The sequence below is a fragment of the Cucumis melo genome, chromosome 6 (assembly GCF_025177605.1).
Source record: "Cucumis melo cultivar AY chromosome 6, USDA_Cmelo_AY_1.0, whole genome shotgun sequence".
In the NCBI taxonomy this organism is placed as follows: Eukaryota; Viridiplantae; Streptophyta; class Magnoliopsida; order Cucurbitales; family Cucurbitaceae; genus Cucumis; species Cucumis melo.
The window spans coordinates 27,783,869-27,804,319 of NC_066862.1; the positions used below are offsets into that span (position 1 = coordinate 27,783,869).

Sequence of the window (20,451 nt, forward strand, 5' to 3'; positions counted from 1 at the left end):
TCGATTCGATTAGAATCGATAAACTTAACGGAACCCAATCAAGTTAGTAGCCCTAACTATATATATTTTAACTAAAGAGCCAATACTTCTAATGAAATTTAACAACAAATAATGTAATAGAGTCGAATGATTGTATTTATGTGACATTAGTTAGATGCATATAAGTTTGACTTACTACTTACATGCTTACATAGTATTAAACAAGAAAAATGACAATCTTAATTACTATTTTAAAGGTTGATGGCTTAACCTTACCTAAAATTATCAACCTTATGGAAAAAAGGAATAATATATATATATATATAGGGTTGAGTATTTGCTATTAATAGATTCTTATAAGCAATATAATCGGTTAATAATATAACTTTGAGAATTGAATCTAAACATCGTTATATTCGTAAATTTGTCATTTCTATTGATTATAAATTCATATAGAATGATGCTATGATGATGACATAATGTGTGGGTCTTACCAAAGGCCCAACAACTTGTGGGTTTAAACAAATTTGGGGGGTTGGTTAACCACTTTTACTGGCAGCAAAATTTAGAGGGTTCTTTTTTATTAGCTTCATATTCATAGTAGCCACTAAAATGTGGAAAGCATAATTTGCTTTAGGAATTAAAGTTGGGTACTTTAGCTAATTATGAATTTTCCTTTCCCCACAACATTTAGAGATTAGACATAAATTTGAATGGTTCCACTGCTTTTCTACAAACTATCTTTATTTTTAAATGGGAAAAGAAGATATATTCTCAACAGTAGTGTGATATTTGTGAAGCTAGAGCCATCCAAAATGACATAATTAAAATCAAAATCATGAAGATTTAACCTTGTAAAAAGGGAAGCACTTTTGCAAAAGCTTGAAAGCTTTTAGTAGATGTAATTAACAAATCAAAAAGATGAGCTCAAAAACCAGAGGTGTGAAATGAAGAAAACCATATCACCATCTCATCAGTGAGTATTTGATTAGTCTCATCTTCATGACTACCTCCTCCTCCTCCTTCCATTGAATATCGACATATCGGACAAGTTCTACGACACTCTTCGAACCATCGTTCGACGCATACCTTATGAAACTCATGCAAACAAGGAAGAACACTCGTGCCATTGCCAACCCCCTTGTCTCCATCCCCGTCTGTGTTTCCCATACTCGACAAGCACACGCAACATGTCTCGCCCTCCAACGCCTTCTCGAGACTCGAAAGAGCTATGATAGTACAATCATCAGTTGGCATAGGTCGAAGGCTTGAATTGCCACCGTGGGGAAGTGGGGTTGCTTGCTTGAATCTTGTTGGCCGGCTTCGGAAGCCAATGAAGTTGTTGTAGAAGAAGAAGAAGACCTTGTTGAAAACCATTATTTGTCATCAATGAAGAGATTTGGAAGTCATTAGCTAGCTAGAGATGTTTTTTCTTTAATGAAAAGGAAGATGAGATTAGAGGAGAAAAAGAGAGCAATTCTTGCGTGGGTTAGAAGCGGTTGGATTGGTGAGGAAGATGGATAGCAATGAATCATACACAAAGCGGTTGCTACCTAAACAAGAGAGTTACTTTTGACCTTTCTCATATTAAAAACTTCTATCATCACATTTGGATATAATACAAACATTGTCTATGTTACTGTCTGGTTTTAATGTCTATTTAGTGTAAGCTTTAACATTGGCATCAATCACCAATCTTTACTACTTTTTAATTACCAACATTCCAAGGAAACTTGACCATCGAATTAATTAGATTGCTTAGCTACTACCATTCCTTGACTACTTCTTAATTTTATGAAATGGGATGGAAGTATTTTGTTATAATTCCGAATAATTCAATGTAGCCACCACAACAACATGGTTTAACTTCCTTCCATGAATAAAGATTCAAAATCTAATGTACTTCTTATGAATGTATTATAGTTCAAAATAGAGTTTGTAATTTCTTTCTCATCCATCCCCGAATTCGACAACGGTAGGTGTGTAGCTTCACTCTCTTCCCTCACAAGGCTTGAAATATAAGGAGACGGGTTAACTAAAAGCATAGGCTACTGTTGAATTTTAACATAATGTTGGTTTGAGACAGTTTGTTAAGCCCGTGCTTGATCAAAGAAAAATAAGTATATACAATTATGATTTGGTTGTTCAAGCAGAAAGATTTCACAAATAATGTGAATGCGACAAAAAGAACCAAAAAGAATTATGTACTAAAGTACTACTACCATGTACAGAACTTATTGATCAAGATCCTTAAGTATGTGACTTAAAATCATTCAAAAGCCCACTGATTCTCCCTGCGAACTTCCTCCTCTTCCTCCGGTGTGAAGTCGTTCTTGATGTTGAAGGTTTTTCGAATCTCCTCCGGCGTCTTTCCCTTGATCATGTCAGCTACAGTCTGACATGTCAGGTCTAACAAGCTCTTGATGTCCAGATAATTTGCAGCCTGCATTGTAGAATAAACGAGAGAATTTTAGATGGCGCCAAATCAAGAAAAGACTATGATCAACAATAATAATAGTAAAAAAAATCCCCAGGCAGCTTGAAACTCTATGCAACAAGAACACAGCATAAATGTAGAACATGGTAAATCATAGCTGTTGACAACAAATCAAGTTTGACAACATTAACCTAAGCCACAAAAATTTCATTTGACAATGAATATGAATCCTGTCACCTCGGTGTTGTCATCTCCTAAACATTTTTCAGCTCCTAAGGATTTCCTTCTTATCCTTTGAGATTGTATTATTGTTCATAGAGAAAAGGGTGTCAGGAGGTGGTTCCCTAACCCTGCTAGGGGGCTTTCTTGTCATTCCTACTTTAACCTTTCATCCACTTCCCCTGCTCAATCGAGTGCTCCCAAGGCTTTGAGTCATCAAATCTTCGTGGAAGACAAAAGTTCCAAAAAAAGGTTAATGCTTGGCGAGAAAATTAATTCTTGTTTCTGCAATAGTGTTCGCCATGAGCATCAAGAGAATCTAGATCATTTGTTGTGGAGTGTAAATCCACGAATTTCCTTTGGAATTGGTGTAGAGTTTCTTTTGGGATCAATGGAGCTCGGAATAGGGATGGTTCTTTGTTGGGGGAAGTGGTTTTGAGCTCCTTATTTAGGAAGTAGGATACTTTGTTATTGTAACGAGTTTCTTTGCTATTTTGTGGGGTATTTGGTTGGAGTGTAATAGTAAAATTCTTAGGGATGTGAAGAAGTCTAAAGAGGAAGTTTGAGAGTTGGTGAGGTTTAATGCTTCAGTTTGGAAGTCAGTCACTAGCATGTCGTGTAACTATGATACTGTTCTCGTTCTTTTGGATTGGAGTCCTCTTAGTAGTTAGTTTTGCACTCCTATCTTGTGAAGGATTAGCCGGATAAAGACGCTCGTTAGTATCAATTTTAGCGAGAATGGCAAAAGATAAACATAACATAACAAAAGAAAATAACCATACCTGTCATATTGAACTTTTAAAAGTTTTTTCTTTTTAACACATGACCCATTCTCGGCCATGTAAATGATTAATGACCCGTCCTCACAAACGAATCAAACCTAGTTTTCTTCTTACGTCCCAGCGTATTACTGCGTGCTTTTTATATAGTATCACATTATTGATCATTATCCTGATCTTCATTTTTCTCACTTTATATGAATACGGCGGTGGGGGTGAGGAAGAGAAAAATGAATTCGCAATAGACATGACCATTACAAAAGACATGGTTATCACTAATTCGACACTATATAAAGATACTATATAAAAAACAAGATTTCATTAATTTGTGGGAGATGGGTTAATAACCATTTAAGGAGTTGAGAATGAATCATCCATACAAAAATCTTAATTTTCTGCCATTATTTAGACACCGTACCCCATTGATCAACAACGGATAACTTCAATATACAAAACAATTTCCAGTAGAACTTTCCCTTTGAGACCAACATTCCAATTCCAATTCTAAAACATCAAACATTACCAACCCCTAACAGCACAATTACAAACGTCAATACAGACATCTTAGATAAAAAAAAAAAAAAAGAAGAGTAATCAACAACAGAAAAGATGAACATGAAAGCAATCGTATAAGAGGAGTGAAGAAAAGGTTGTACCAGAATGAGATCGAAAAGAGTGGCCTGATCGACATTAACAAAGTCACGGTCCCAGGTCTTGAGATCGTCTACGGAGGGGGCGGGATCGAGGGAGGAAGCATTAACGTGTTTACGGCAGTACTCGATGACTTTGGCTAGAATTTTGCTGTTGACGTTGGGAAGAGGGATGCCGTTATCGGCGCAACTGTCTTCGATCATGTGGCGGATGGTCTGAGATTGGAGGGCAACGGCCCCGTCGACTTCGAAATAGTCGCCATCGGAGCTCTTGAGAGTGATTTTCTTGGAGGAGGACATGGATTTGGATTTGGGTTTGGACAAAAAACGAAGATTGATTGTGATTCTTGTGAAGAAGAAAAAGTTGGAAACTGTACGTAGGATTCTTTGTCACGGGCAGCCGCTGCCCGGCGGTCATTATCCACTTTCTCCTTTATTATTATAATTTTTAAATATATATATATATATAGTTAGAAAAATGCATTATAAAAACTAATAGAAATATATACTTTCTCAATTTTTTCTATTTTTGAAAAAACCTCATAATTCATCTATCTTTAATTTTGTATGATTTTTATATTATATCGAAAATTCTTTTTTAAATAGATAGCAAACTTAATTTCTTTTTTATTAATATCTTTTTAAAAGATTATGAGATTCAAGATTCTTTTTAAATGATCTAATAAATTTACCCACTTTAAAAGTTTTATAATAATTTCCTCTAATTTCAATTAAATTTCAATTTTGTGTTCAATTTGATAATTAACTTACCCACCTTTCAAAACTTAAAAATAAAGTACAATATTATCTCTAAATAGTTAGGTAATCTTTGTAAAATATGTTAGAACCTTTTCTATAGCTTTTTTCATTTTTTTTTTATAACAATTTCTCTTATCTATATTTTGTAAATGCCAGATTTCATATCTATACATTTATTTATTGTGTTTTATTATGTTCTTTTTTTTTTTTTTCTTTTTTTGTGAAAGTTTTGAATTTTCATCCCTCTTTGAACCGAATAGATACACAAAAGTTATATGTTTTAATTATATTTTAAAAAATATTTTTCAAAAAACTCATTTGAGTGAGTTTAAATAAAATGTAATTGAAACAAATTAGAAGTCCTATTCTAATATGATTCTTTAAATAAATTAAGAAACAAAATTGGAACTAAAATAAAACAAATTTGTTAACTCAAGCACAACTCAACTAGATAACACATTTGCATTCAAGCAAATGTAGGTCAGAAGTTCGAACTCTTTGGCAAAGAAAAAAAAAAGAGAGAGAGAATATAATAGACAATGGTTCTCCAAAAATGCAACTTTGAAGTTAAAAGAGGGAGAAATGACCAAAACTAAGCTGGAAGGGCTTGAACTAAGGCATAATCATGGGAGTAAGAAACTCCAATTCCAAACACTATAAAAGGTTTTAAAACAAATCTATGATACACCAACTATACAAAAAGCAAAGGGTTGTGTGTATAGTAAGTAACAACATAAAAGCATGCCCCAATGGAAGCTTCTTGTTACATGCCCAACTAGATTTACCTGTATCCAATTACATAACTCTATCATGAATCGAAATTATTCCGAGACTACGGATGGTTCAATATGCGTCGACTGTACTTTTAGGATTCCATGTATTGGGAGGGTGGAGGGCTTGTTTTCGTCTTTTCGGGACCTGCACGATTGCTTTAATATATCAAACACTTGAGCCTCATTCAAAATTAACTAAACCACTTATAAAAGGTCCAATATGTGGAACAAAATATGAGGTGGGAAAGAAATGACATTACAAGAGTTCAAGCACATGACTTCCAGCTAACCTATGATATCAAGTTAATTCACTAATAATAAGAGAAGTGTCTTCTTTGCAATGCAATAGAGTTGTATGAGAAGGCAGAAGAACCAACATACCGTAAACCCCGCGTATCTCAACTTCTCGCCATTCTTGAACCAGAGCACAGCAACAGCACATAAGATGGGAGAGAAAGTCATCAACAAAACCTCCCTGACATTTTGCCACAGATTTCAGTCCTTGTTTTCCCATTCAGTTTTTTGTGAAAATAATATTTGCACAAATGATCTTGTTCTTTGATGATTTAAGTATCGAGCTTATTTGGTTTATGAATATGTGTTTACAAACCAATAGGCAGCAATTGGTCAAGCTTAATTGCTACATATCTGCATTGTTGAATCTCAGGAAATATAATTAATATTAACTACCTTAATATGTTGTGTCTATCGGAACAACCAACCGTCGGGATTTCTAAAGTTGGATGTCTAAAAACCAAATTCTAATATAAAATAATTGAATGGAAGAAGGAACAAAATAAGGGAAACGTCTCTCTAATATGCACGTGAACTGGCAATATAATATAACAGAAGATTAATAAATCAGGCAGAAAAAGAAACTACCGTGATGTTTAACATCTTGCGAAGCTTTCTCCTAACACAGCAAGTATAGCAACAGCACGACAGTATCAATGTATATGCCATCAAATCATTGCATGCTTCTGCTGGTGCTGATGATTAATTAAAATAGATTATTTCAGAAAAAGGCAGAAACAAAAAGTATAGTTGTGAATATAATTAAATTTGTGTAGGATATTTTGTTCTATTTCTAATTTGTTATGGAAATCTAAAGACACAAAGCTCACTTACATGTATGCCTACTAGTTGCAACTGTAGCAATCCTTGATAAAGTGCCACAAGGATAGAAAAAAGTCTTAAGACCTGGAAACATAAAACAAGTTTACTTGAATTGAAACATTCAATTAAAGAGAACAGAATTTTCAAGCGCAATCCCTCTGCTAGTCTCGGTCCATCAGATTTAAACAGTAATTCAAGCTCTTGAATCTTCGACATTAATTTCATCAATTCCATCATGCATAATAGCCATTGAATAAGCATAAATTATGCCCAGTGAACCAGCCCTTTGCCTTTAGAACCCAATCTCAATGGACCTTTAAAAATTAGAAGTGAGAAGGAAAACATACACAGAGAAGGTTCTGAACAACAATCAAGTAAGTCAGTGTGCCATTCACCATACCGATCAGAACCCCTGGTTGAGAGCAGATCGTGTCCTGATGATACAGAAGAACTTTTTCTGCAACAAAGGAAAAAAAATCAATATTGAATCATGCACTTTGATAATATATGACATGCCTACGGAAGTGGCAGTACATTCTATGATAGAGAGATTTGGAGACAATTTGGAAGTAGTGTTTCAAAAGATTTTATATTTTTAAATAAATAATAAGAATACTTTATTTATGCAGAGAAAACTTGGTTAGCAGGACAATTACTAAAAACAAAACAGTTCTCAAAAACAATTTCATAATTTGGAAATTTTATAGAACACTCGAAGTCAAACTATTTAGGATCTTCGCCTTTTAGATTTAAAATTGCAAGAGTAACTCCATGGTGATTCTTAGTTTCACGATTAACTTAGAACCTTGTTATTGATGCTGAAATCAGAAAATAGCCGACCTTGAGGTTGTCCGAGCATCAGTATTCTTATAGAAGTGTTCATCAGATGAATCTCCATTGTTAGCATCTACATACGTCTTCTCCACTACTTTATGGGATTTTTCAGGTGAATTCTTCTCAGGAAGAGAAGTTGCAGCTACAGATTCAGTGACATCTAGCAAACGTTGAATAACCTCACATTCACCCACATTCAGATTAGCTTGAGACCGTTGTAGTTCTAGCTGAAGCTTTTCATTTTCTTTTTGTAGAGCTTTGTTAAACGGCAAGTTTGGATAAGAACAAGAAAGAGATTTCTTCAACACCATTGCCTCATCTTTCGAAGGTTCTGGGTTCAGAATTACTTCATGAATCCTTTTGTCATCGTCGTCTAAAGTATATTCACGCTGATCCTTCTCAATGTCTTCCAGTCTCTCCTGAGAATTTGAAGTTAATCAGATTACGTTATCAAATAAGTCAAGAAGTTTCGAAGAGGCATCTGTAGGCAGTAAGTTAGATGAACTATTCATATTCAAATTCAACTGATATGTGTACAGCAGTACTAGATTTCCCTACGGTTATCCATCAACGATAAGTTTTATTTTCCAAAGCTCACAACCACCTTGCAGTTATCTCCATTTTTACTTTATTTTAAGCTGTGATTTTTTCAAGTTCCCCCTCTTGGTAATGAAGGAAATAACTTTTATTGAGAGCAGATGAAAGAACGAGAAAGTCAACATGCATGAGGAAAACGCATCTTTGAAGATCCTATTGTTTAAATAAACAAATAAATAATAACACATGGAAAAAAAAAATTAAACAGAATCAAATACATACCCTGACTCGAGCATTATCAACGAGTGTAATCAGAGGAACAAGGCGCAGATATCTGTCTATTTCATTCTGGGCCTTTCTGAATTGGTAAACAATGTTCCACCCCATTGCAAGCAGATAGAGATAGCTGCGATCCTGGCAGCTGTTAACTAATATATACGACCTTCTTAAAGCTTCTTCAAGCTGCTCCAGAGGCTCCCGAGTCTCGGGATACCTCTTAAGCTCCGAGATCTTAAGCTGCTCCAACAAATTTCCAATCAACTTCAAGTGCTGGGCAAATTGCCTGCAGTTCTTTTTGTGCATTCGTGCAGTGCTCGCCGATTTCACTATCATGGAAATCAAACGAACAGCATCAATGCCCGTAAGCTGGGCCACATTTGCAATCTCCCCAAGCGTTTCCCACGAAGACATAATTACTTCTCAAAACTCTCAATCAACCTTCTACTCCCCAACACTCAAAAGCTCAAAAACCAAGTTCCCGGATAATCTCCAACTCACTCCATAAAAATCAGCCAAGCTCGAAATCTGAAACACTACCACCACCGATCACAACGATGCTACAAGAGAACGAAGTAGTTCCTCAGGAAGCTGACATTAACCAAGACATTCGACGCAGCGACGAATCTTCAAAATCAAAAGAAAGAACCCATCGGTAACAGTACAAGCCAAATCAGAAGATCAAGAACAAGATCTCCAACGTCGGCGCCCCAAACTCACCAGAATGCATGTCGGCTACAACAGAATCAAAGAAAGAAAAAAAAACATACAAATCAGGTAAAAAAAAAAAATCAACAAAAACAACAATACTAAAAACCAGAACACGAACTCTTCTTTTCAATTTACACTTTACTCTTTACTCTTTAGTATATTCCATCTCCATTCATCGACTCACTTTTTCAACGAAATAAATAAACCAAAAAAAAAAAAAAAGAGCATTCAAAATGCATTAGAATTCTCAAAAAACAGCAAGAAATTATCAGACTTCCGCCATTACAACGACATGACCTCACACTCCCACAGCAAATATCAGAATTCTAAAACAAAAAAAAAAAAATACAGAGAGAAATCGATGAAAAAATTTACCAGAGAGAAAAAAAAAAAAAAAGAATGGTGACAAGTCAGAAGTCACAGGTCATGCATTGCTTTGCGGGAAAAATGTATTGTGTTTCTTCTCATTCCACTTCGTCTTCCATGTGTAATAAAATTCAGAAAATCATCATCTGTTTGTTCGAGTTTAGTCCTCTTTTTCAGTTTCGGTGTAATTTGTCGGAGGAGAGAGAAAGAGAGAAAGAGAGAGGTGTGGTTGTAACAGCAGAGTGACAAGTCTTTACGCCATTAGAGACAAAGGAAGAAGAAAGGGGAAGTGCAGTGGAGTTGCCTCCATGTGAATTTCAGTTTACGATTTTACCCTTTTCTTCTTCTTCTTCTTCTTCTTCCACTCACGGACCGTCGACCAAAATTAAAAAAAATATATATATATATATATATTTACAGGCTGGAAGTGGACCTCCTACTTACTTACTTACTAAACTTAGGGTTAAAAGTAAACTATGCATGGAATAGGTGTTGCCATCTTACCCACATCTACTCTTCAAATACTTCATTACCAAAATTATTTCTTCATTCTCTTTTTCCTTTTTATTTATCTTAGGGTTCCCATTTTTTTTTTTTTATATCATTTTATGTTGTTCTAATTCACAACTCAAAACATTATTCCTTTCTCCATCTTTTAAATTCAAATCCAAATTAATTTTCAAAATATCTATGTTCTTCTAATTGAATAAAATCTCGTATTACTATCATTCCTATAAATAAATAAATAGTTAAATTTTGAAAAAGTCGACTCTAAACTATCGTGATAGTTACAATTATACTTCTAACTTTCAACATCAAAAGCTAAAGCCATCAAATTTATCTATATTTTAAAATTACGCCCTCGAACTTATATTATATGAGTTTCAATTTTTACAATTATTATACGCTTGATGATCAAATTTTAATATTTTTAAAAGTTTAAAGGCTAAAGACATCTAAAAGTGTTAAAATTAAACCCTCAAACTTTCAATTATTATGAAAATCGAACCCATAACAGCACAATACGAAAAATTAAATCTTCAAACCTATACAATTAGTACAGTTTTGGAGAGCAAAATTTTTAAATCGAGATAATTTTGAAAGCTTAAGGATCAAACATACTCTATAAGTCGTTTTTGCATTATGTGTAAGTGGTTTAGATACTCAACCAAAACATTGAATTTATAATTAAAAAGATAATGATAAATAATTAATACATATTGTGTATATATATTATTAAAGGTAGACTGGAAGAAGCATATTGTGATAGAGAATAATTAGGGGTTAATGAGTTGTTATTGTTAATGGGACATTCGTTTATTTATGCGTTTTTGTGATGAATATAATGATGATTGATGATTAGGCAACCCAACCAAACCAACCACCGAGCCTCCCACTAATGGCGCATCCATCACATGCTCACCATCATTTTTTCTAACACCTCTTCCTTCTATTGCCCCCTCACTTTTGCACCATGCTCTACTTAAATCTTTCCTTTCTTCCATCACCAACTTCAAGATAGATATGAATCACAAACATAATTAGATTACTTTTTATTCGATTGTGTGTTTCGGTTACAAATTTAACAACAACGGTAAATGTAATCAAATGACAACCATTTTTTAAATTATCATTGATCGATTCTGCTTTACTTGCCGTAACGTGATCTCGATTCAATTTTTTGTTTTAGATTTAAACTTTTGTAGTTTTTAATGTTTCAGTTTTGTCTCGTTAAGAACCATTTTGGCTTCGTTTCAATTTGGATATTATGGTTTTTAATATGAATTATTTAGTCTATGTGCATTTTTTTTTTATTATTATTATTAAACTTGGCATTGTGTAATTTTCGAGTTCAAGATAAGTACACAAATAAACCAATATCAAATTTGACTTGATATCTACTTTCTCCACAATTTTTCACATTGTTTTATATGTCTTTGGGTCAATTTTATATTCAAATATAATTAATTTGACCTAATTAAATTTTGGGATTAAGGAAAGAGAAACAATAAAATACGAGTAAATTTTTTAAATGAATCGTTTAACTATTATTTGAGCAGTTTTACTATACTACCACGATTAAATTAAAATTTAGTAAAAATCATTCAAACCAAATGAACAAAACGTCTATATTTTGTAAAATATGTTGTTCAATCAGACCGTCTATTGTTAGAATAACAGTGTTACCAAGAAGCACGATTTTTGAGCCCAACGTGTGACATATTAGTTACACTTTCTCATTGAAATTATTTGATGAGTTTTTTCCCCCAAATAAAGCATATGATTAAATCACTTTATTAAAAGTGGTTTGTCAAAAAGAAGAAAATTTACTTTACCAAAAATATTGATAATATATATATATATATATTAGGATAGGGATAGGATGTGTTTGGATATGGGGTTCATGTGGCTTTTGATTTTATTCCATTCTTACAATCCACTTCTAACATTTTTCAAACTATAAAATATGATTTTTTTTTTTTGCATAATAAATAAAAATAAAAAGCTAATTGTTATATTGTAAATGATGATTTATCAATGTGATATAAATTAATGTTGGGGGACATTTGGATATGGAGAAATGTATTCTTTTTTAAGTTACAATTAATAACCATAAGAGCAAAGTTGGTCAAGTCATGTGGTGTGATAGTGTGAGTTAGTGGCTCTCTATTTGATTTTTCTACCGACGTTGGTTGAAAACTTTACCCAAGAGTAATTTATTGCTAACGTTATTATCGAAGACTTGCATTTGTTGTTGTCTTGGTCATTTCCCTTCTCTCGTTGGTCATGTTTGTTGTTGGCTCGAATGACTTGTTAAATTCTCGGGTGATGTTTTTGGTAGTTAGATGAATTGTTTCTTTCTCGAGCTTTTACCCCCGTTTCCACTTCTAAATCTTTTGATATGTTATTTACATTATATCGAAATCTAATTCTTGTTCTATAAAGATTCTTTTATTATTATTATTATTAGAATAGTTTCTTTTGTTTTATTATTTGTGATTGAATTATTAAAAAGAACAAGAAGAAAGAAAATAGAAAAATGTCAAAATCACAACTCACATGGAGGAGAAAAGAAACCAAAAGAAGACTGAGAGACACAACAACCGAACATGACCCCTTTTCTTTTACTTCCCTTTCCCTCCCGTGACCTTTTATTTATTTTTTTTCTTTCTTAATTATTATTTCCATTTAGTATTTATTGCAATTAATTAACCCCAAAATTATAATTATAATTCTAATTGGTATGTCTTTATTCTTTTTAACACCAAACATATTTGTTAAACCACTCCTTTTCGATTTAATTTATTTATCATAAATTTTTAGAAGAATCGTCAAAAATGAAAAATTTGATAAAATGTAGCAAAATTTTAGATTCTATACATTCATATACTTCTATAAGTGACATTGATAGACAGTGATAATTTATCAATTTTGAATATAAAATTCTACTATATGTTGTAAATATAAACTAATACCTCAACTTTTTATGGATAGCAAAAAAAAAAAAAATCGAAATATGAATTATAAAAAATTTAATAGATTTTGATATATTTCGTAAATAATTTCAATTTTTATTAATATATTAATCAACAAAATTGATTGTCGCTTTTCTAATATTTTTTTTGTTTCTATATGTATATCCCATCACTATCTCCTTTTTTATTTCTTCCTTTTTTTCCCTTTTAGAACATTCCCATCACTATCTCTTAGGTGCAACTATGCTCATACCCAAAATGTAATCGTAATATACACAAAATAATAGATTATCGATGCAAAAATAATATGTTTATTTACACCTTTTAATTGTTTATATAAGATGATAGTATTTTTTTTTTCTTTTGAACTAAAATACCATTCTGGTTCTCATATTTTGAATCTTATTCAATTTGAATCGTAATAGTTTCGATCAAAATCATTTACATATACTCTCGATCGTATTAATTAATATTTCAAATTCCCTTATTAAGACAAAAGGAACAAGAAATTTTTTTATAAAAATTGGTGGGTATGACTAGAAATTCCACTAAGAAAGACATATAGTAATAAAATGAGATTGTGTGAGTGGGGAGTTTGGTTCAAACATCTATAACTTAGCTTCCACTGAAAAAGTTGCAAAAAGAACTAATGGTTTTACTTAACATTACACGCTTGTTTAAGCTCCATAAAGTGGAGTTAATAGCTACTTTTTCTTCATGCAAAAACCAACAATAACAAACAAAAAATGACTCAACTTAAGAATCTCTTTCTTATATTATATTATATTATATCGTTCCTAACTTTTGATATGTTTATTAAATACGTTGTGTAAGTTCAAGTCATAGTTTAATTTATATTATAAAAGGGATGACAAGGTCAAATATTTGATATAGTTTTAGAACATTTTTTGTAGGGCTTATCCAATGAGTCAGTTGACCGAGATAATGAGACAAGTATTATGGTATTGTAAGATTAATTAGGTCGTTGCATGCCCTCGATCTAATTATAGGTTGGAGATATCCAATCTAAGAATTGTATGTCAAAACAAAGTTTGAAACAAAACTTGATTATGTTTACGTAATTGTAAATACTTTGAACAACTTTTTGGATGGATCTAGATCAAATGGCTCAATTTGTGCAATAAATGCATTTACTTTAAACTTTGACACCGTACTTTTGCTCACCCAAGAGTACTTTTGGAGAGTTGACTAAATCCCTTCCACCTCCTAAGTTTGGCACGGTACATCCTTCTTCTTTTTACATAGGGTTCAACTTCGATTTCCAAGATGCCCTACTTCATAGTGCATGCTTCTGATTCCAAGCGAGAGTTTTCTCTGGGTCTCGAGGCATCTTCTTACCATCCATAAGCATTCCTCTATTATCCTAGTGCTAGTTCATTTTCGATTGACAAAATCTCACTTCCCCTCCGTTCAGATTGAAATAGAAGATGATAAAAAAAATAATAATAATAAATAAGAGGTCCAAATAAGGAGTCAGTTATAATAACTTCCTTGGTTTAAATTTAAAGAGAGTGGGTTCAACTATTTCCTCTCTTATAAAAAAATGCGTAAGAAAAATAAAGAACTCAGGGCATTAAATGCAACAGATTCAATGACCGATAAAGGATTCGATCTTGCACCTCTCGAGATTTGGTCTGTTTCAATAAAAGGTGGTGAGGTAGACTTTCTCTGATCGAAGATGATAGAGGAGAAGAAAAGGAATAAAAGACTCCTCCTACGCAGCCGATCTGAAGCTCCGAGAAAATGTATGATATTAAATCCCGTAAAAAAGTGCAAAAATCAATCTGGCATGGAAGTAGTTGAGAAAGTTTTACTCTCTTGTCCTCAATCCATACCTAGAGGGATTCTTGGTTGAGTCTTAACTCTTTTTACTTAGTTTGTAACGTTAATCATAAGTAGGCCGTAACATATAAGCTGCAACAGATTTAACCCATCATAGATAAATTGTTTTAAGAAGTAACTTTAAGGAAATTGTAACGTAGATCTAACAACCTCGAGTTGTTTACGAAGTAATTCTCACTAAGTTTTGTGTGTTTGTTAATTGGTATTTTTTTTTTAATGTACATTTAATCACTTTAATAATGCCATTGCCAATCAACATATTTTTATCTTTTGCATTCAACTTAAACATTATTTAAACATTCAAAGCCAGCCTAACACCAACATTATACAACTACAAAAGCTTTGACCAATGGGCCCGAACTTTACCACCCAGCCCAACGATTGAAATTTACATTATTGGGGCTTCTTCGGTAATGGCCCATTAAGAAGCCCATTGTTTTCTAGGTAGTGTGATGAATCAACTTTTGCCCCCTAAATCATTGGGATGCATCACTCGATCTAAACTTTGAGTTGCATATGGTGTTAATTTAAAAGATTCTATAAGTGGGTTGTTTTTTTGTTAAGTATACTCGATAAACCACATATTTTAGTAATACTAATACATTTGTAATACTACAGTATTATCAGTACTTCAACAATTTTACAACCAGGATGAATTTATTGTACTCATATATATACATAAGTACACTTAGACGAGTTTGATAACACTGTTTACTGTTCACAAAAATATTATAAATTGGAAGAAACAAAATTACAAACAAACACAAAACTGACAAAATAACAAAGGCATACATCCTATAAAAAAAATGTAAGATCTCTCAACCGTTTCAACATAGGATTCTAAGTACAATCAAGCTTGGAAATTTCAAAAGTAGCTAGACAATTATAAAAAAAGAAAAAAGAAAAAACTTTTAACAAACAAATCACGTGACACATGATCCTAAGGGCGTGGCAACACGTGAGGAGTGGAAGAAGCACACGTGCAAGTGTATATATAAATATATATATATACACACACACACATTATTAAAGTTGGACACAAATGTGTTTGAATGGATTTGACTTTTATTCAAAGGACATTATTAAAATGTATTTGTTGCAACCAAACAAACATTACGTGGATTTCAAATCGGAATCCTATGCTCTATTTCTTCTTCTTTTTTTTCTCTACCATTTACACATAAATTAATTTTTCTATTTATAGAATGTATGCTATAGTACTTTACAATTGAAGTATTCAAATTCACACCTCGATTTTAACTAAACAATTTAGAACAAAGTTGATTAAATTTATTCTTCATGTTATTTGAGTGAAACTAATTTTTGGACGGAAATACCCTTGAGGTTAGCCAAAAAGAAAGCTCCAAGTCACGAGTGATTCACGCGGCATGAATGGGTTTATTTGTACTTTACACCAAATATTAATATCTCACATGAAATTTCCTCTTTCACAGCCATTTTCCCCGCTTCCTATATCTATCCCACATTTTACCATTTTACCCTTGGATTTTTTTGTTGCCCTCAACTCCCACATAAGGGTACTTTTGTCCACTCAAAACAATACAATCAATCCCCCAACATTTTTTTTTTTCTTTTGGGAAATGACAATAAAAAAAGGAGTGGAAAAATAATAACATATTACAAGCAAGTGAACTAAGATTAATTAATTAAATGGATGAAGTCCAATGAAATTTAAAAAGATGAAATAAAGCATTCAATGGGGGAGAAAAAAAAAACTTTATGTTAAATGTTAATTTCCCTCCAAAATGCATAAAGTATATTTTGGGTTTTCCCTCCCACAGCTAATTTTTAAAAATGAAAAAGAAAATTATATTACTTTCTATATATAAACAACGTAATTACCGCCATTTCCTATGGCCCACTCTTACACGTCGTATACCCTAAATCCAATAGTTACCGCACACGTGTCCTGCAGTTTTCTTGTTCTCTTCCAAACCTTTGGCTTTGGAAAATAAATAAATAAATAAAAACGATGAATTTTTTGGCGGGCAGTTTCGTGAAATTCAAATAAAGATGAAACCCTAGCCCCTCTTTCACTTCTCGTCCCTATTTTCCCTCCCTTCCTCTCTCTCTAACTCACTCTCCTTCTGCGCATTTCGAGGAATTTATCCTGAACTCTCTCGATTCCGAGGTTTTGTTTTGATTTAATTCATTTTCGTTTCCTTTTCTTTGTTTTGATTTTGTTCCATTTCGATTCTTGCTCCGTTTCTTGTGTGTTTTCGATTTGTAATCACTTTCTCGTCTCGAGGGGATTTGGGTTGTATTTTTTTTTTTAACTGTTTTTGAGGTGGGGTTGTATTTTTTTTTTTCCTTTGTTCTTCAATGTTCAAGAAGTTATTTCTCTTGGGGTTTGAAGTTTCTTCGGTGGTTAATGAAATGGGAAGTGTTTTGAATTTTATACGGCAGGTTCTGTTGATGGGATGGTTTTAATTATTGATGTTGAGGGTTTATTGGAGGAGTAGAAGAAAGGCGTTTGTTTGTGGTTGCTGTAAATTGGGGAAATCAAGGAAGGGATGGGGAAGGTGTTTACGAATGATAGGGAGCCGAAGAAATTGAAGAGGAGAAGAAGGTCGAAGGGTTCTGGTGGGAAGTATTTGAAGCCGGGTGCTTTGGCGCAGCTCAGGTGTAGCAAGGGCTCGGTTGCTAAATCTTGTACTGATCTTGGGAGGAAGAGGGTGGCTGTGTTGGATGCTGGGAAGGCGAAGAGGAATGGGGTGCTTGAGGATAAGGTTTCTGATAGAAGTCCTTTGATGTTGTCTCCTGTGAAATTGGTGATGCATATAAACCATATTGGTACTCCAAAAACTCCTCGGGTTGAAGACTGTGAATCAGAGTCACGGCTGGAATCTCTACCTATGGATCTATTGGTATTGTGATTATTATACATCTCATTCTTTTCTGTTTCCTAGAAGAACCCCTTTTTTTATCTTAAGTTACGTCAAATGCATAAAATCGAGTACTTTCTACTTCCTTTCAAGTCGTATGAATCTTCCTTTAGGTTCCATTGTTTTTGATCTATGGGAGGAGAACTTATAAAGATCCTCAAGATAGCCTGTTATTTGAGCTGTCAGTTATGAATTGCTTGCTCAGTTACTTGATGGTGGATTTTTTGGTGGTTTTTTTTCTCCATTCTAGTATCAAGCAGTTGTTTCTTGTCTTAATGAGCAGATGAAACTTTCTTGTGAGCCTTTTCATTTCGTGAGGGTATTATTAAGGAGTGTATACATGACCTACTTTTCTTTTTTCTTCTTTTGAGTTCCCAACATGTGGAGGTTGGGTTTGATCTACTTTTAGTAAATGGCCTAAACCTTTGTGCATACACATGTGGCAGTCAGCAACTTTAGTTAAAACTCAGCTGTATTTTTTCTTAATTACAAACCTAAAAAACCCAAGTTTTTAAACTTTAAGAGCATGTTTCACGGCATAGAAATTTGATGCACTCATGTTGATCTAATCTGGATATATGCTGTTGTATCCATGTCTGTACTCTTAGAACGTGATCTTACATGTAATGGTATTTTGCAGTATTGGATATTAATTTTCTGCGTTGTTTGGCTGCTGATGTTCTAATGGTTTCCATTTGTAACTTCAAGGTGAAAATACTTTGCCATTTACACCACGACCAACTGAGGGCAGTTTTTCATGTCTCTCAACGAATCAGAAAGGCTGTAAGTCTTTTATCTGTCTGCTTCAAATGTACCGCAATTTCTGGATGTTGACCATCTTTGTTTTTAACAGGTTTTGCTGGCAAGGCAATTCCACTTCAATTACACAACTCCAGATCGGTCCAGGCAGGAGATGTTGAGGATAACCACCCCTCGACCTACTGAACACTGGCCCTTTGTAAAGTTAGTATGATTTAAACCTTTCGTTTGTTTGGCATCTTTATGTTAGAGCTAAGTTAAAAATAGTATCTCACTATTTCTTGTTTAGAAAATAAGTAATAGTGCTCCAAACATATTTGGATAAAAATTGGCCCCGGAGTATGTGTGGCTGTGTTTGTGTTCCAAACTTTCTTTCCAAGTTACTCACTCATTTTCAAGTTTCAATCTTTCTTGAACATTCTATTGGATTTTGATTAAATGTTAGTTTTGAAACCTGTACAAAGGATTATAAGTGTAATATTGTAACTTTTGAAAAAATAATTGTATTCTTGAAAGCACCTTTTTTGTAATTTTTCCTTGTCTAATTGATCTGATCGAAACAATGATCTACAGCAAGGGAGATGGCAAAGGGTTTTCATTGCCAAGCCCTCACACTCCAAAAGCACCAAGGCATGGTCCTCGTCCACCATCTCGTCTCGAAGTTTCAGAGATGAGGCAGGTTGCTGCTGTTCTCTTTCAAGAATCAGCTTTTCCTCCAAGATGCATGGTGCCATCTGTTATATCTAAACCTCTTTGCAAATCTTTGGCCTCAAACCGGGTTCTGTTTTACGAGGACGAGTTATGCCAAGCTGTTGCTCAAAACAAACTTCGTTGATTATAGTGGCTAGCAATGTCTCGCTGTCTTTTGTTTCTGTATATAGGGTTTTTTTTTTCTGTTTTAGCTGGTCCAGCAATTATATAGGAATTTCTACAAATTTTGTAGGCCTGCGTTGATGCAGATTTAGGTATCATGGAATGGAACTTCTTGTTCTGTTGGAGTGAGAGGGTTGAAAAGTATTCAAGACTGTAGTTGTGGGAATAATCTATTCCGAACTTGTTACTTGTATAGTTCTATATATATATATTCTAAAGAGTGGTTTGTTCTGTTTTTCCCTGAATTTATGGTTTATGGCCAGAACTGCTTTTTGGTTGCTTATTCAACCAATGGTTACACCATTGTTCGGCCTGTAAAGATAAGTTGTGGAATCTGACATGATTGTGAAATTAGTGTTCTTGAAATTGGTTGTTGCTCTTTGATCTCTCCTATTCCAACAAAGCGATTGTGAATTTGTTCAAGCGTTGGAAGAGGTAGAAATAAAACATCAAGAACACAGCATATCTTCTCTTTCTTTTTTTGAACTGCCACTTGCAATAAAAGTGGGGAATTTTGCAGTTTGAGGTCAAAGAACAAACAAACTACAGCCACAATAATAATGATTATAAGACAAAGAGTAAGGACATCAAAGGAAAAAACCAAATTAACTTTTCATCTCGTCGAAATTTGGGTACAAAATTAACTTTATCCAAATGAACCTTTTCATATGCGAGTTATCGGCATCGAGATTCTACTAAAATTTCTCTAAATTTGATCTCTTTACCAATTCTTATTTTTGGATAGGTCTCAAGTGATTGTACTATGATTTGAAAAATATATAGAATACCCTGTTAAAGATTTTACCCTACATATATATAATCTAAATGTTAATCCTTGCTCTAGATTTTATCAATAAACCAAACATTCAATAATGTAATAATTATAATAATAATAATTATCATTATTAATTTTTTCTAATCTACATGACGGTGAACGACGGTGAACTTCGACCATTTAAATTGTCTATAAAAAAATGTTTTTTAAAAATACATTTTTATTTAAACACTTTCTACCAAATGAATTTAAAATTTAAATTTGATTAGATGTTGGTTATATATATCTAATTTTGTTTAAAAACTAATCTTTTAGAGATTTGATTTTTAGTTTGTAAAATGCATTTCGAAAATTTATCGACAA

At 33.2% G+C, this 20,451-nt stretch overlaps 3 protein-coding genes across 4 annotated transcripts; 1 reads left to right on the top strand and 2 right to left on the bottom strand.

Moving 5' to 3' along the window:
- Positions 1-2,081: 2,081 nt before the first annotated feature.
- Positions 2,082-5,066, bottom strand: LOC103490674 (SKP1-like protein 1). Its single transcript, XM_008450301.3, has 2 exons — positions 4,071-5,066; positions 2,082-2,422 (listed from the first exon to the last, which is right to left on the bottom strand). Exons 1-2 carry the CDS (start codon positions 4,362-4,364, stop codon positions 2,249-2,251), a joined length of 468 nt encoding a protein of 155 aa, XP_008448523.1. The 5' UTR covers positions 4,365-5,066; the 3' UTR covers positions 2,082-2,248.
- A 324-nt stretch (positions 5,067-5,390) lies between these two features.
- Positions 5,391-9,804, bottom strand: LOC103490676 (protein MID1-COMPLEMENTING ACTIVITY 1). The gene is made up of 8 exons (XM_008450302.3): positions 9,446-9,804; positions 8,366-9,094; positions 7,553-7,965; positions 7,060-7,169; positions 6,725-6,796; positions 6,479-6,585; positions 5,978-6,071; positions 5,391-5,741 (listed from the first exon to the last, which is right to left on the bottom strand). Exons 2-8 carry the CDS (start codon positions 8,771-8,773, stop codon positions 5,689-5,691), a joined length of 1,257 nt encoding a protein of 418 aa, XP_008448524.1. The 5' UTR covers positions 8,774-9,094; positions 9,446-9,804; the 3' UTR covers positions 5,391-5,688.
- Positions 9,805-16,778: 6,974 nt separating this feature from the next.
- LOC103490677 (F-box protein At4g35930) lies at positions 16,779-19,558 on the top strand. 2 transcript variants are annotated; one of them, XM_008450303.2, is made up of 5 exons: positions 16,779-16,927; positions 17,203-17,663; positions 18,390-18,464; positions 18,535-18,644; positions 19,014-19,558. In XM_008450303.2, the coding sequence occupies exons 2-5, from the start codon at positions 17,310-17,312 to the stop codon at positions 19,273-19,275; spliced, it is 801 nt and encodes a 266-aa protein (XP_008448525.2). In that variant the 5' UTR covers positions 16,779-16,927; positions 17,203-17,309; the 3' UTR covers positions 19,276-19,558. The 2 variants fall into 2 exon arrangements, with proteins under 2 accessions (XP_008448525.2, XP_050942333.1); XM_051086376.1 differs by having other exon boundaries at positions 16,849-17,663.
- The last annotated feature ends 893 nt before the right edge of the window (positions 19,559-20,451 follow it).